This window comes from Nothobranchius furzeri, chromosome 2, assembly GCF_043380555.1.
Source record: "Nothobranchius furzeri strain GRZ-AD chromosome 2, NfurGRZ-RIMD1, whole genome shotgun sequence".
NCBI lineage: Eukaryota > Metazoa > Chordata > Actinopteri > Cyprinodontiformes > Nothobranchiidae > Nothobranchius > Nothobranchius furzeri.
Genome location: NC_091742.1, coordinates 26,453,461 through 26,469,028, shown reverse-complemented (window position 1 = coordinate 26,469,028; position 15,568 = coordinate 26,453,461). Strand labels below are relative to the sequence as shown.

At 42.8% G+C, this 15,568-nt stretch overlaps 1 protein-coding gene across 1 annotated transcript in view; it reads right to left on the bottom strand.

The window, feature by feature from the left end:
* Window positions 1-250: 250 nt before the first annotated feature.
* Window positions 251-15,568, bottom strand: part of nkain2 (sodium/potassium transporting ATPase interacting 2) — a 134,856-nt gene continuing 119,538 nt past the window's right edge. Inside the window, exons 6-7 of the mRNA XM_070548874.1 lie at window positions 4,779-4,860; window positions 251-391 (exon numbers count right to left, since the gene is read on the bottom strand). Of these exons, the coding sequence (XP_070404975.1) occupies window positions 382-391; window positions 4,779-4,860 (92 nt within the window). The 3' untranslated portion in view covers window positions 251-381. The remainder of the gene's footprint in view (window positions 392-4,778; window positions 4,861-15,568) is intronic.

Below are 15,568 nucleotides of genomic sequence, written 5' to 3'. Positions count from 1 at the left end.
GCCCAGTGTGAACATTTTCCATGTCAGGAATATAAAATCCCACAGAAAGCCAAAGGAAACTCATCATCAAGCAGTTGCATCCCTTTGGTTTCCTTCTTAGCGCAGAAAAATGAAAGTAAGTGTAAAAGAACAACATATCCTCACACGTCCTGCTGTTACTTCTTTCTGCCACACGGTGTCAGTGTTTCACCAGGAAAGCCAATGGCAGTCAAATAGAGCCAAGGGGAAGCAATCTGATCAGGCATTTTGGGGTGTTTCTGCAGTGTCTTCTGTTGTCCGTCTGCTTGTCTCAGTGTGATAAAAGAGGGTCGGTGTGTTGTAACAGCAGGGCTTTAAGCCGTGATCGTTGCTGAGGCGGCTCCTCCAGAGTAGCTTAGTTGTTTATTTTGACCTGTGGAAGAAAAGAAGACAATCATTAATAAAAGAACTTTTTTTTTTTACTATTTTCATTTGATTTTATGCCTAAAATCCAGCCAACAAAACTGCAGATTCATCATTTTAAGGCAAGTCCAGCTGCCAAGATGAAAACATTCCAAGTCTTAGATGACATCACACACTGAGGAGATATTTTCAGTTAAACTGAAGGTGAAGAGGTGTTTGCTGAAAGCCTACACAGCTCATTTTGTTCGCTCTCATCTTTAATTTAGTAATTCTCTCTGACAAATAAAACCTAATAGCATGAAATGGCTTGAAGGGAACTACAGAAGCACTTGTCTTGTGTGTTTTCTGAGATAAAAACACTCCAGAGACATCTTAAGACTCTTATGGGAACACTCGGCTTCTGCTGTCTTTCTCTCTCTCTCTCTCAAAAATAAAAAATAACCATATATCAGAATACATAGACTCACTGGCCACTTTATTGGGTACACCCTGCTAGTACTAGTTTGGTCTCCTTTTTGCCTTCAGAACTGCCTCAATCCTTCATGGCACAGATTCAGTAGATTTAACAAGGTACTGGAAACCTTCATCAGAGACTTTGGTTCATATTGACATGATATCATCATGCAGTTGCTGCAGTTCTGTCGGCTGCACATCCTTGATGCAAATCTCCCGTTCCACCACATCCCAAAGGTGCTCTGTTGGATTGAGATCTGGTGGCTGTGAAGGCTATTTGAGTACAGTGAACTCATTGACATGCTCAAGAAACCAGTCTGAGATGATTGGAGCTTTAGGACATGGTGCACTATCCTGCTGGAAGTAGAAGATGGGTACAATGTAGTCATGAAGGGATGGACATGGTCAGCAACAAAACTCAGGTAGGCTGTGGTGTTGCAACGATGATCAACTATTTCTAAGGGGCCCACAGTGTGCCAAGAAAATGTCCCCCACAGCATTACACCACCGCCACCACCAGCCTGAACCGTTGACACAATGCAGGATGGATCCATGCTTTCATGTTGACGCCAAATTCTGAACCTACCTTCCGAATGTCGCACCAGAAATCGAGACTCATCAGACAAGGCAACATTTTTCCAACCCTCCATTGTCCAATTTCGATGAGCCTGTTGGCATTGCAGCCTCAGTTTCCTGTTCTTAGTTGACAGGAGTGTGGTCTTCCGCTCCTGTAGCCCACCTGCCTCAAGGTTTGACCAGTGGCGTGTCCAGATCTTTTAAAATGGGGTGGCCCAGGTGAGGCACAGCTTTGTGCATGGGTGGCACCAATGGTTATGCTTTATTTTTGTTTTACCCCCAAGCCTTTTGTGGACAATGAAAAGCCTATTTAAAATTAAATTAGTGTGTTGGCACCTGGGGTGGCAAATCAGATTCCAAGGGTGGCATGTGCTACCCCAGGCCACTCCCTGGACACGCCCCTGGGTTTGACATGTTGTTTGTTCAGAGATGCTCCTCTGCATACCTTAGTTGTAATGAGTGGTTATTTGAGTTTCAGCTCGAACCAGTCTGGTCATTCTCCTCTGGCCTCTGGTATCAACAAGGCTTATTTGCCAACAGAACTGCCGCTCACTGGATGTTTTCCCTTTTTAGGACCATTCCCTTTAAACGCTAGAGATGGTTGTACGTGACAATCCCAGACCTTTCTGAGATACTCACAACAGTCCATCTAGCACCAACAACGATGCCACGTTCAAAGGCCCTCTCTTCACCGCGACAGACCGGTACAACGCCCGCATCACCGCAGACACAGCACCAATCCACCTATCGATCTCAGCGCTCCAGTTTTCCTTCACTTGTGAACAAGACCCAAAGATACTTAAACTCCTCCACTTGAGGCTGGACCTCGTCCCTGACCCGGAGAAGGCATTCTACCCTTTTCCTACTTAAGACCATGGTCTCGGATTTAGAGGAGCCGATTCTCTTCCCAGCCGCTTCACACTCATAATAATATACTTGTTACATTTCTTGACACAAAGTGTGCTGCTACAGAGCAAAGAGAAAGCTTCTTATGTCCAGTCCAAGCAATGGAGCAAGCAAAACTAAGATTTATTTATTTATTTTTAAACAGCAGCAGCTGTTGAAAACAGGCCAGTGTGGAGACGTGTTTCTGGGCATCACACGGTGGCGTTCAAGGTTGTAATAGAAAATGATGGGAGTGTTGTTTAGATGATGTGTTCTGGTTCTAAGTGCCTCAAAACCTTCAATATTTTTAAGTCTTTTTCTATTTTTATTTTTTTAGAAACCACCATAACAATCATGTTATTGCAAAAGAAGATGGAAATGAAACATGCAAACAGATTTTACAGCCAGAAATATCTATTTTAACTTCTGTATATCTTCACACAATCGATTAACATTGAAGTAGATGTTAATGATGGGCTAATTGGGGGGGGGGGGGGGGGGGGGATTTCTGCCTTTTGTGCTTTTTTATTTTGTTTGTTTTATGTGAAAGAAAATTCCTTGGAGATGGCAGGTTGTAGTTTATTGCTCCCTCTGGTCAGAACCAATAAACACCAAACTCAGAGGGACAGCGGCTGGGGAACAATGATAGCATATTGATGATTTGTGTGTGTGTGAGTGTGTGTGTTTATGAGCCAAAGCCATCAACACAGATACTTCGTCTATGTGTTGATTGCTGACCGTGTGTATTTACACTACAGCTGTGGCGTGTTTGTGTTGGCAGCCATTATTTAGGGGGTGGATGATTTATGATCCGGGTTATGGCTTCCACAGGGGACATATAAAACTACAGAATAGTCCTTTATTGCCTTTCTCCTTTGTTTAGCTCTATGTATCATCCATCACTTCGTTCCTCCCTTTCACTGCCTTCTTTTGCTCCATCAGCCATCTCGATCACAGTTTCCATCTCTGTGCCTCTGCATCTCCCCTCTAATTCGCTCCGGTTCTCGTCTAATACGAACTGCTATTGATAATCTGTCTGCTGCACATCAGCGGAATCACCATTATTTCATCTGGCTGTTTGCGCCATGGCTGTAGCTTTATCTGTACTGCTTCCCGCAGGACAAACTCAGACACTGAGATTGGTGCGGGTGATGTGCAAGCCTGGACCCAGGTGCATTTTTGGGACATCTGATTGGCTCTTTGGTCCACAAACAGCCAAGGGTCTTAATGAAAACTGAATTCCACCGTGTGAGTTTCACATCAGCTCGACTCTGGAACAAAAACACAAAAACTAAAGGTTCAACATCAAAAACCCTCGTTTTCCAACAATAATCCGACTTTTGGGTCTGATGGGGCAGGATGAAAGCTAATTATGAAAATCAGCTTCTCAATGAGACAAATCCACTTTAAATAATGACTACGTGTCGGTTTTCTCAGCAGCATTGGTAAACTTTGATTCTCCATCAACCACATGCTTGTGACAGGAAGTGATGGGATATTGACGCCTTTCAAAAGACACTTTTGCAACATGGTAGCAAATAAAATCAAATAAATCACCATTTGCATCTAAAGGATGCATGGAGTGGAGCTCAGCACGGTTGCATAAAATGAATGATGGATGCCTCTCACTATTAAACACTAGTCATCGAGATGAAGAGCCGTGGGAACAATAAAGCTAAGGGTACCTGGAAATGAGATTTAGCCTTTATTCCAAAGTTTCTCAAGACCTTTTTCACACTGATCAGCTCTAAACTTTAAACCTAATTTGCTCTTAAACAGCTCTACTGTAAAAGCATGATAAAGAACCTCTTGGGGTGTCAGGCGGATGAAAAACTGGGAGGCTGTCAGTGATTAATTTAGGTTACCAGGTCTGATTCCCTCCATGGATCAAGCTTGTTCCACCACATCCATCAAATGTCTGATTGGATTAGATTCTGTAGAGTCTGAAAGCCAGGGCAGAGTCTCCGGCTTGTTGTTGCCATACTCGAGGGGTTCGTGCATAATACTTGGATGGATCCTGTTATTCTGCTGGAGGTTTGCTTCTGCTGCTGCTGATGTTGTCACCATGGACGTAATTTTCACTTTAGAAGTTTGTGTGTGTGTGTGTGTGTGGGGGGGGGGGGATGGGGTGTGTGTGTGTGTGTGTGTGTGTGTGTGTGGGTGGGGGGGGGCTTGGTCCTAGAGCTCAACCAGTGTCAATTTAATATAGCGTAATATTGTTTTTGGATGGTAAAAAGTGCAGGGGTCAAAACTTGACTTTGGAAAAAGTGGGGGGGACATGTCCCCCCCCCCCCCCCCCCAAATTACGTCCATGGTTGTCGCAGAGGTAAGCTTGGTCTTTGTGCATGAGCTTTTTCAAAATAAGACCTTGAATATTACATCAAGAGAACCAGTGTTCTTCACTTTTACTGATGTGGATGACGGTGGACGCATTTAAACAAGGCAATGGTGGATGGAAACAAACAGGATGTAAATATACTTACATATACATGGGCTGTAGCTGAAGGTGGGAAGTCTTTTGAGGGCCTTGGTAACCATAGGAGTCAAATCCACCTATAAAGTCAACTGCACACAAACATACAGGCACGAACAGACACACACACACACACACAAACACAGTTAATTAGTGGAAGCCTGTATTGATGCTAACATTTGGGAACTTCCCACCACGGATGAATCACTGCATTAGTCTTCTCCCACCTACAGAAGCCTTACTGGTACATCCTGTTCCTGAGCCACCACCTCTACTGCTTCTCTTGCTGCTAATCAGAGTTGAAGCATAAAACCGCTTCCAGTGAAAGTTTCTGCTCAGTTGTATTAAAACAAACGTGTGATGCAAATCTAAATCTATTTTTAGGAGTGAGACCAAGAATTATCCCGCAGTACATTAATGCTTAGGAAGGGAACACACGGCTTCTTCCTGATGTAAGAGGTGAGTCTCCTCCTTGTTTTGGCATCGACATCATGCTAGCGCGCAACGTTCTGTGACTCTTAAAAAAACAGTAAAAACAGTGAGAAATGCTGGCAGCGAAGGCCGTTAGCGATCAGGAAACGGCTGGCAGTGAATGAGTTAAGCAAGTAGGTTTAGAGGAACCCATCAACAAATTATGGTTACTTAATTTCAATGTTTTATTTTTTAGAGTGTAGTCACACACCATGTGTTTGTTATGCATGCCACTGTTACTCTGCCACTTGTCTCCACCATAGACTGTACATACTGGACAAAACGATTCCATAGGCTCCAATAACACGTTTTTTGTCTATAATGGGAGGTGGCCACCACCGCCATTTTGACCGTGTCACAGGCTCCGTCCAGCCCAGACAATTCCATAAAAGGGAAGAGAGGAGGAGCTGAGGGTGGGGCTGTAAGGCTGGGATCGAGTGACGACACCCAGGCGAACTAGCTACGAGCTAACCTGAAGCTAACCCTGGCTAACCCAAAGCTAACGCGGAGGTGGGAGCCGGGCTAACGGATCCACCCAGATCTCCTATAGTCTGCTGCACCTCTATTGGTTTTGTGCACGCTCAAAAGAAAATCAAGGCCCTATCATGGTCAGTCAAGTGTTATGAGGAACCTATGAAGCCTGAAGACTTTGCAAAAACCATTCAAGTTCTGGTTGATTTCTTCATGCATGGAGCAATAGTCATCCGGTGTGAGCGGGGCCTTGAGACACATTCCTTGGGACAGCAAAACACTCATAAGAAAGATGGTGGGACATGTTTCAGGACAACGTTATGACAAAAGAATATTCAGCTGAATTTGGCTCTTCACGCCGACGCCGCCGAACCTCTCTCATGCTGGCTATGTTCCTTCTCTTTCTGGAGCCTTTATGTAGGAGAGTGTTTCATTGTAGACAGTGAAGCTTGGTTTATGCTTGACGCATTCACTTTCCGCGAGGTGATGCGGCTCGCGGATGGAACGCGCTTCACAACTCGCAGCGTTTATGGTTCGTGCGGCTCGTCTCTGCGGTGAGCCAATATTCTCCCAAACTGTAGGGGGCAGCATGGAGCTCTACAGCATGCATCCAACACTACACCGTAGTAGAAGTAGAAATTACTGTTGTTTACAACATGGCATTTCAGCATTTTAACAGCGTCCTCGTCTTTTCCGACAGTGCGAGTTATTTCTCTCCAAGAATTATTAACATGTTGATCACGGTGATCTCTGAGAGCTGAATCATACAAATGTCTGTATTTACCAACCTCTGCCATACTAGTTCTTGCCAGTCCGCCATGGTTTTCCGTGTCCGTCCGTCCGGTTAGAAATTTTCCGAGGTGCGCGTTGCGGAAATCTTGGGCCGTGCGGAGACGCGGTGGAGGGGCGTGGTTGTTAAAATGATGCAAAATGACGCAACTTTGCCGCGCAGAGCCGTGCCGACCTCGCGGACGAGTCAAGCATAAACCAACTTTAATGGGCTCGACACACGGGAGGCGACAAACGGCCGCGATCAGCGAAATTTGTCGCTGTCGCTTTTATTACCTGACACACGGGAGGCGACCCGTGCCAGCGGCAGAGCCGTCTACGCGTTCTGTTCCGTGGTGAAATCGAAACTTCCGTTGTTTTGTTTGGCTGTGTCAGGTTGGAGGGAATTAAGGTTATTTAAGTGGTTCAGAGTTAATAAAGCGGTAGATATGATGTTTCACAAGGTGCTGCTAGAGTTATGTGAAATCTTACTTCTGATTTTACTATAAAACATAATAATAATCAACTCTCCTCCATGTTTGCTCGGAGGTGTACGGAGCATCCTGTCCGCTCATTGGTCAGTGAATGAAACCTCCGTTGATTGGTCCTCGTCCGAGCGACAGCGATGAAAAGTTGAAAATGTTTCAACTTTCTGGGATCGCGTCGCTGGGTCGCCTGTGCACGACACGTGCACGAGCGCAAAATTTCACACGCACGTTTTTCGCGTTTCGCTTGGTAGGAGGGAGACCCGCGATTATCGCTTTGTCGCGCATGTCTCATTGAAAATGAAAGGAGGAGAGGCGATGTCGCCTCCCGTGTGTCGAGCCCATAAAGCTTTCCTGCTGATTCATGCTGCAGTCACATTGTCTCTGCAGAGTTTCTTCTGTGCTCTATCCTCTAAACATTAGACAGAATGGAGCCTTTGAACCTGTCAATCTTTTAAGGTCCATTATATATTCCAGAAATGCTATTCATAAGGTCTGGAATTACGCAATACTTCCTAAAATATGAAAAACAAACAATTTATACGACCTGTAAGTAAATAAAAAGATAAATTTTTTTGTACTGAAATACTTTAAATTATTGTTAAAATGATAATAAAACATATTTACTATGCTTTATTGTCCTCCGTATGCGTAACACTTCATCTGAATATGACTTCAGTTGTAAACGTCTATATGTCCAGGTGTTGTTTTGTTTACTTGCATGATTGATAAGAATCACACATCTGATTTGCTTTGAGAGTAAAATAAAAAATAACTGTAAAGATCACCTGCACACACACACGCACGCACGCACGCACACACACACGTACACAATAATTATCAGAGTAATTAGCTTTCTCAGCCATTCCAAGTCTTCATCAGTTCTTAGTGAGCATTAGCTTTTTCACCCGAGGCACATTTCCCCACAAAGCTGCCTGATTAGTGTTTATTCTTCCAGATTGCATTACCGCTCAGACTTTTTTTCCCACAGACTTTGAGGACTTCAGGCTCAGCAACAAGAAGATTACGGCAAATCCCCCAAATTATTCCTGAGAAATGTAGTGCATGTATTTGTGGCAGGCCAGTGGTGTCTGTGACCATTTAAAAACTAATTAAACCAAAATAGTGGCTGAAAAATTTAAGTTGACTATTGTATTATTCTGAAATTATGCTTGTTGTTTGTTTGCCTAAATTTAGATGGATTAAAGTCAGTAGACTTGACACTGGTGATGTTTTAGACTGTGAAAATGTTGCTAAATTAAATGTTTCTAAACAAAAAACGAGGTAATGCATATTCACTGCCATCTTTCTTTCCAACATTTTTAACTAAGATCATCTATTGTTGACAAACAATGATCATTTTATGACTACTACAACAAAACACTTAAGCTGAGTATCTGTCTGAGATGAAGAAGTTTTTAGGGTCAGGTAGTGGTGGCCATCTTTATCTGGATAATTTACTAGATCATTTATTTGGGTTTCCTTAAAGAGTAAGTTGTCCCCCAACCCCAGAGTCTTACTCCACCCACATTTATAGCTTGAAAGATGCCTAGCGAACCGAGAGGGCTGCGCTGTGGCAGTGACACAGCTTCTTTGTCTCGGAGCAGTCGTTTGAGGGGGTGGGGGGGTGGGAGGGGGGGGGATTTGTCTCCACCTCTTTTACTGGAGGAAAGAGAGAAAAGGGAGGAATGCAAGTGACCCTGATTCGTATAATTTTGAACCAATGGCTCGTGAGTTAGTCAAGGCGACGTAAACACTTGTTTGCTATTCCAACTCCAACCTGCTACGAAGGTGTAGCTACTCTTATAGCCCACAGCGGCAGTGCAGCCTTATTACATGGTAGCGGCTAACGCAACATACGACCGCTTAACAAATAGCAATGGCTGCTTCAAAAATAAAAGTTGTGCAGAATTTTTACGCGAAGAAGGCGCCATACTGGCTGTTTTAGGCAGAACATGTATACAGTATGCTCTGAAATAATGACTGCACATCTACATCACTATCTTTTATACAGCTGATCAGCAAAAAAAAGTTGATTTGGTGGTAACTTGCTCTTTAAAGTTTAGTTAGGGGTTTTAGAAATGTTTTGCTAACAGAAAAAACCATTAATTAGTGGTAAATGTTGGAATGTGTTAGAAATGACTCCCTGTGTGACAAAGATATCAAATATGAGCCTGCTATCTTTTAAATAAAGCAACTTAAAGTAAAGACGGCCATCATGGGTTAATCGTTTGTAGACGTCCATCCAATCATTACTTTCTGTTTCAATAAACCCCTCCATAGGTTCATGAGATTATGCAATTATGCAATTGAACACACATGCAAAAACATTATCACCCACTGTCTCTTGTAAAAAAATCAAAGACTTAGTTTTGTGATAAATAAAATATTTCAGTAGATTTGAATCCACCATCGTCGTCCAGGTGAGGTTTTAATCAGACAAGTGAAACTTTTAAAACTAAACGGATTGGACAACTTGGTTTCCCCCCCACAACACTTTCATAAATAATAAAAAAAATAAGGAATAATTGAATAAATGCATATTTTAAGCAGCATTGTTCTGCATCACTAAACACTAAAATACTCAGAAAAAAGTACACAGCATATTTTCTGCACCTCCGTCTTATCGAAGACCGCTTCTCAGCTCCAATAGTCGCTCTTCTGGGGTGCATAATAAGCAGAAGTTTGCAGCACTGATAGCCAAAGGCGAAAACACAACAATTAAGGAAAGGCCAAATACTAACAACTGTTAGACATAAATTATTCAGACATGGAGGCAATAAACTACGTGGAATATTTGGTTTACTGCCATTAACGGGCTAATTAAAAGAGAGATAAAATTCAATTAAACTGTTAAAGTGGCATTAAAGTAGTGAAATTCCAGTAATGTCGTGATTTGATATTTATCTTTGATTTGGTCACACAAAGAGCGTCTCAGCCCTGATCTGCAGCTCTTACTTTCCTCCATAAAAGTCATTAAGTCGATGTTGATGTCCAGTCAGCTGTGGGCAGAAAGAGCGGTAGGAAAACCTGCACTCTCTCTCCCTCCCATCCCGTTTGCATTCATTACCCATCAATATTTATGCGTTTAGCAAACAGCATCCTCGGCCCGGCGCTGAATAAGACACGCCTGGGTATTGATCTTGTGGAGGAACGGCAGCGTCAACTTTAACTGAAGAAAAGAGCTGATGTCCTCAGGTTAATGGGCTCATTCATGTTAATGCTCACGGACGCACACTGCATTTAAAAAACATGGCCGTCTCAAAATGAACTTGTCCCTTTGACTCATTTTCAGTCATTTTAACAGGATAAAGGCCGTTAGTCCAGATGATCAAAATACTAACGCGCCATTGTTGATCATCTGCCATTTGCACTTTCCTGAAGACTGCATGTATTGATAAATACGGATAAAATGATGCGTCTCTATACAGATGTCAGGCTACTATAAATGTAAATGGTGGTGAGAGACTCTCATCTTTCACAATAAATTCAGTGGGGGAAAAAAGTATTTAGTCAGCCACCGACTGTGCAAGTTCGCCCACTTAAAATGATGACAGAGGTCAGTAATTTACATCATAGGTACACTTCAACTGTGAGAGACAGAATGTGAAAAAAAATCCATGAATTCACATGGCAGGATTTTTAAAGAATTTATCTGTAAATCAGGGTGGAAAATAAGTATTTGGTCAATAACAAAAATTCAACTCAGTACTTTGTAACATAACCTTTGTTGGCAATAACAGAGGTCAAATGATTACTACAGGTCTTTACCAGGTTGCAGACACAGTAGCTGGTATTTTGGCCCATTCCTCCATGCAGATCTTCTCGAGAGCAGTGATGTTTTGGGGCTGTCGCCGAGCAACACAGACTTTCAACTCCCTCCACAGATTTTCTATGGGGTTGAGGTCTGGAGACTGGCTAGGCCACTCCAGGACGTACAAATGCTTCTTACGGAGCCACTCCTTTGTTGCCCGGGCGGTGTGTTTGGGATCATTGTCGTGTTGGAAGACCCAGCCACGTTTCATCTTCAAAGCTCTCACTGATGGAAGGAGGTTTTGGCTCAGAATCTCACGATACATGGCCCCATTCATTCTGTCCTTAACACGAATCAGTCGTCCTGTCCCCTTAGCAGAAAAACAGCCCCAAAGCATGATGTTCCCACCCCCATGCTTCACAGTAGGTATGGTGTTCTTGGGATGCAACTCAGTATTCTTCTTCCTCCAAACACGACGAGTTGAGTTTATACCAAAAAGTTCTACTTTGGTTTCATCTGACAACATGACATTCTCCCAGTCCTCTGCTGTATCATCCATGTGCTCTCTGGCAAACTTCAGACGGGCCTGGACATGCACTGGCTTCAGCAGCGGAACACGTCTGGCACTGCAGGATTTGATTCCCTGCCGTTGTAGTGTGTTACTGATGGTGACCTTTGTTACTGTGGTCCCAGCTCTCTGCAGGTCATTCACCAGGTCCCCCCGTGTGGTTCTGGGATTCTTGCTCACCGTTCTCATGATCATTTTGACCCCACGGGATGAGATCTTGCGTGGAGCCCCAGATCGAGGGAGATTATCAGTGGTCTTGTATGTCTTCCATTTTCTGATAATTGCTCCCACAGTTGATTTTTTCACACCAAGCTGCTTGCCTATTGTAGATTCACTCTTCCCAGTCTGGTGCAGGTCTACAATTCTTTTCCTGGTGTCCTTCGAAAGCTCTTTGGTCTTGGCCATAGTGGAGTTTGGAGTCTGACTGTTTGAGGCTATGGACAGGTGTCTTTTGTACAGATAATGAGTTCAAACAGGTGCCATTAATACAGGTAACGAGTGGAGGACAGAAAAGCTTCTTAAAGAAGACGTTACAGGTCTGTGAGAGCCAGAGATTTTCCTTGTTTGAAGTGACCAAATACTTATTTTCCACCCTGATTTACAAATAAATTCTTTAAAAATCCTGCCATGTGAATTCATGGATTTTTTTTCACATTCTGTCTCTCACAGTTGAAGTGTACCTATGATGTAAATTACTGACCTCAGTCATCATTTTAAGTGGGAGAACTTGCACAATCGGTGGCTGACTAAATACTTTTTTGTCCCACTGTATCTAAAATGAGCTTGTTGTGTTTCAATAATTGCTTTTATGCACATTTTTTTATGAAATGTTTTTTAATTAAATGAGTGAAGAACATTTTAACATCCCCCTTGATTCTGAAGCTTAGTGGTGCTGATTGGAGGACATCATCCACTTTAATTAAAGTAAAAACCTCCTCAGTTCTCTTCATCCCTTTCTAAAGTTTGTTTTTAGAAAAAGGCTAAATCAAATTTAGATGTGAAATTGGCATCTACGGGTAGCTAAGAGCAGCAAGAATAAAGCAATGAATGCTGTCAAAGAAGGGAATCAAACCCAGACTCTCTCTGACTAAAAAGCAATACAAAATGGCAAGAAAATATGTGTTTTTTTTGTTGGAATGACACTTAAAACACTTGTGTCTACATTGCAAAATAATCTGAGAAATGTGCATACTTGATTGGATTTTGTGCACATTTTCTTGCTGTAGATTCATGACAAATTGTCTTAATTGTGTTTTAATTGGGCTGCGCAGTGGAGCAGTGGTTAGAGCTGTTGCCTTGCAGCAAGAAGGTCCTGGGTTCGCTTCCCGGTCTGGGATCTTTCTGCATGGAGTTTGCATGTTCTCCCTGTGCATGCGCGGGTTCTCTCCGGCTATTCCGGCTTCCTCCCACAGTCCAAAAACATTAATAGGTCTGTCTAAATTGTCCTTAGTCGTGAGTGTGTGCATGATTGTTTGTCCTGTGTGTCTCTGCGATGGACTGGCTCTCTGTCCAGGGTGTACCCCACCTGATTGCCCATTGACCGCTGGAGATAGGCACCAGCCCCCCCCCCCCCCCCCCCCCCCCCCCCGGCAACCCTACATGGACAAAGCAGGTTCTGATGATGGATAGATGTGTTTTAGTTTGTTTGCAAATTGTCCTAACTTATTAGCCACACACACACACACACACACACACACACACACACACACACACACACACACACACACACACACACACACACACATTGTCACATTATGGACCAGGTCCATGGGAATCCCTCTTGTGGAAATAAGGAAGTGGTGTGTGAGGCCAATCTGGCAGACCTCAGCAGTCGGCCATGTTGGCAGTAAATGAAATGATCTCTGTTTATGTCTAGTAAAAATCAAGTTATAGGGATATAATTGTTTTGGGTTAAATTTAAATCTGAGATTATTTGATCAAAATGTAAAATGAGCATCTGATCAGGGTCAAATGAACCTTCTCCTTTATTATTGCCCTGTCGTTGTGTAACAAAGAATTTGACGTCGTTCTTGAACCCTGTGTGAGTAAATGCACAGTGTTAGATCCTGACACTCCTCATCGCCGTGTCCGGGATAATTAATAGTTATGAAACACTAATGCAGTTATCACAGTTGTACCATCTGTGTAAAACGTCCTCTGCTCTCACACGCCGAGGACGCTCCTGTGATCCACCTCACTGGTGTTTCCGTCTCCCACAAACATCTGTAACCAACAGATTCACGTTTGCTAAACGAACATAAAGAGCACCTTCTCTCCTCTTCAGGTGCAGACAGGAGCTAAACCTGAAGGCCTCAGACACTACTCTGAGCAGAAATCGCTCCTTATTTCATTTTTTTTTTTTGGGTGTGAGATTTGCTCAGGTTGGTGTGGTAACAAGAAACAGAGTGTGTGTTGCACAATGAACTTGTAAGAGTTAGAAACCTGGTTAACACTGGGAGCAACTTGCTCTGCTCCAGGGGTGGCGTTAGGCCTGGCTACTTGGGCTCAAGCCCCGGATGTTTCATGAAGGCCCCGGCTCTAAAACGTGGAAGTAACATGCAGTACCAAAGTCCAACAGAGAGGGAGCAGCTGGCAGTAGTTTGTATACAGCCTGCCTGAGCCTCCACCACTGAAGAAGAAGCCCTTCTTCTACACTCTCTGCCTGAAACGCATGAGTGAAGATGGACATAAGGACGTTTTTTTAGACCAAAAGTACAACGACAGAACCCCAGCTTTGATGAGACTGGTGTTGACTCAGGTTTGTGAGTCTTATTTGAAAATATTTGTTGTGCTGCTGGTTTGCCTAAAGTTAGCTTACTATCAGGTAAAGTTGTTGGAGAAAGAAAGGGAATATTCACTATCATCTCACACTAAACACTAACAGGAACAATACTCTGCCCTGAAAATGCTTAATATGTAGCTTCAGATTAAAAATTATGTGGTACAAGTCAAATATATATGATGTTGTTGACTAGGGCGTGTCACGTGTGTGTTAAGCCCCGGATCTTCTTCAGTCCTAAATCCGCCCCTGCTCTGCTCTACTTTTTCTATTTCATTTTTTCTTTAATTATTTTATTATTTTACTCTGAACGGATCTGTAGCTTTCAGAATGTGAACTTAGTGAATATGTGCAAACACAACTCTTGTATCAAAAGATTCTAACAAAAAAGCACCAATTTAAACTTCCCATTGTTATTTCCAAGAGATGGGGCCATTTGCAAGATTGTATTCATTTGACCAGGCAGGTGTTAGGGTAGACTTAGGAACTCTATTTTGGGAAAATAAAAGAAGCTGCACATTACAGGCAATTGTGCGTTTAGATGAAAATCAAACATAATTGAGTTAGTTTAACTCATTTCAGAGGTGTACTCTTTATGCTGTAAACTGAGCCTTAATTTTCCAGGACATTTTGGACCCAGTAAAAATTTTAGCTTTTTACAAACCAATTTTAAATCATTATTCCGTGATCATTACTCGGCACAATCAGCGTTAACTCTCAGTGAGGAATTAGAGTCAACACTAACCTGATGGGACAAAAGTTTTGAGGGCCAGTCTCTTTAAAAATGGACATATTTTTGTGGCGAGCCACCAGAACAGTGATGAGTTGAAGTAAATAAACTTTCCTTAGACACTTTCAATTATATTCAGATGCACTTATATGATGACTTAAAGAGATTTATCATCTTTTTAACTGAGTTTTCGAACTACCATCTTACTGAACAGCCTCAGTTTGGATAAATATCTTTTCCACATTCTACAGGACTAATGAACAGCTAGTCCAAGAGTATTGCTGTCAGCTCATGATAAGCCTGTTTCTTAGGAAACATTTTGATTTAGTATCAGCATGAGCTGCATTCCATTTCAAAGGATGTCAAAATTGTTAAAGCTGTTATAGCGAAACAACCTAAGTTTTAAACACAAACACAGTCACGGAACATTCACTCCTCCTCTTGGGTATCTTCCTTGGTTCTCCTTACACTGGAACCAAAAACTCATTCCCAGAGAAAACGAGATAGCACTAAACACCAGTCGCTGTTTTCTAGGTCCAAACATTTTTTGTTGTCTGTGACTTCAAACGGTGCTTTTCCTTTTGGAACTCTGGTAGTTTGTCCTAAAGTTGAAGTGGTAGCAGCCGGCTGTTTCTCCTTCTTTGATGTTATTGAGCAGAGAACCTATCACACCATCCATCCATCCATCCATCCATCCATCCATCCATCCATCCATTTTCATCCGCTTATCCGGAGTCGGGTCGCGGGGGCAGTAGCCTAAGGCGAGAGGCCCAG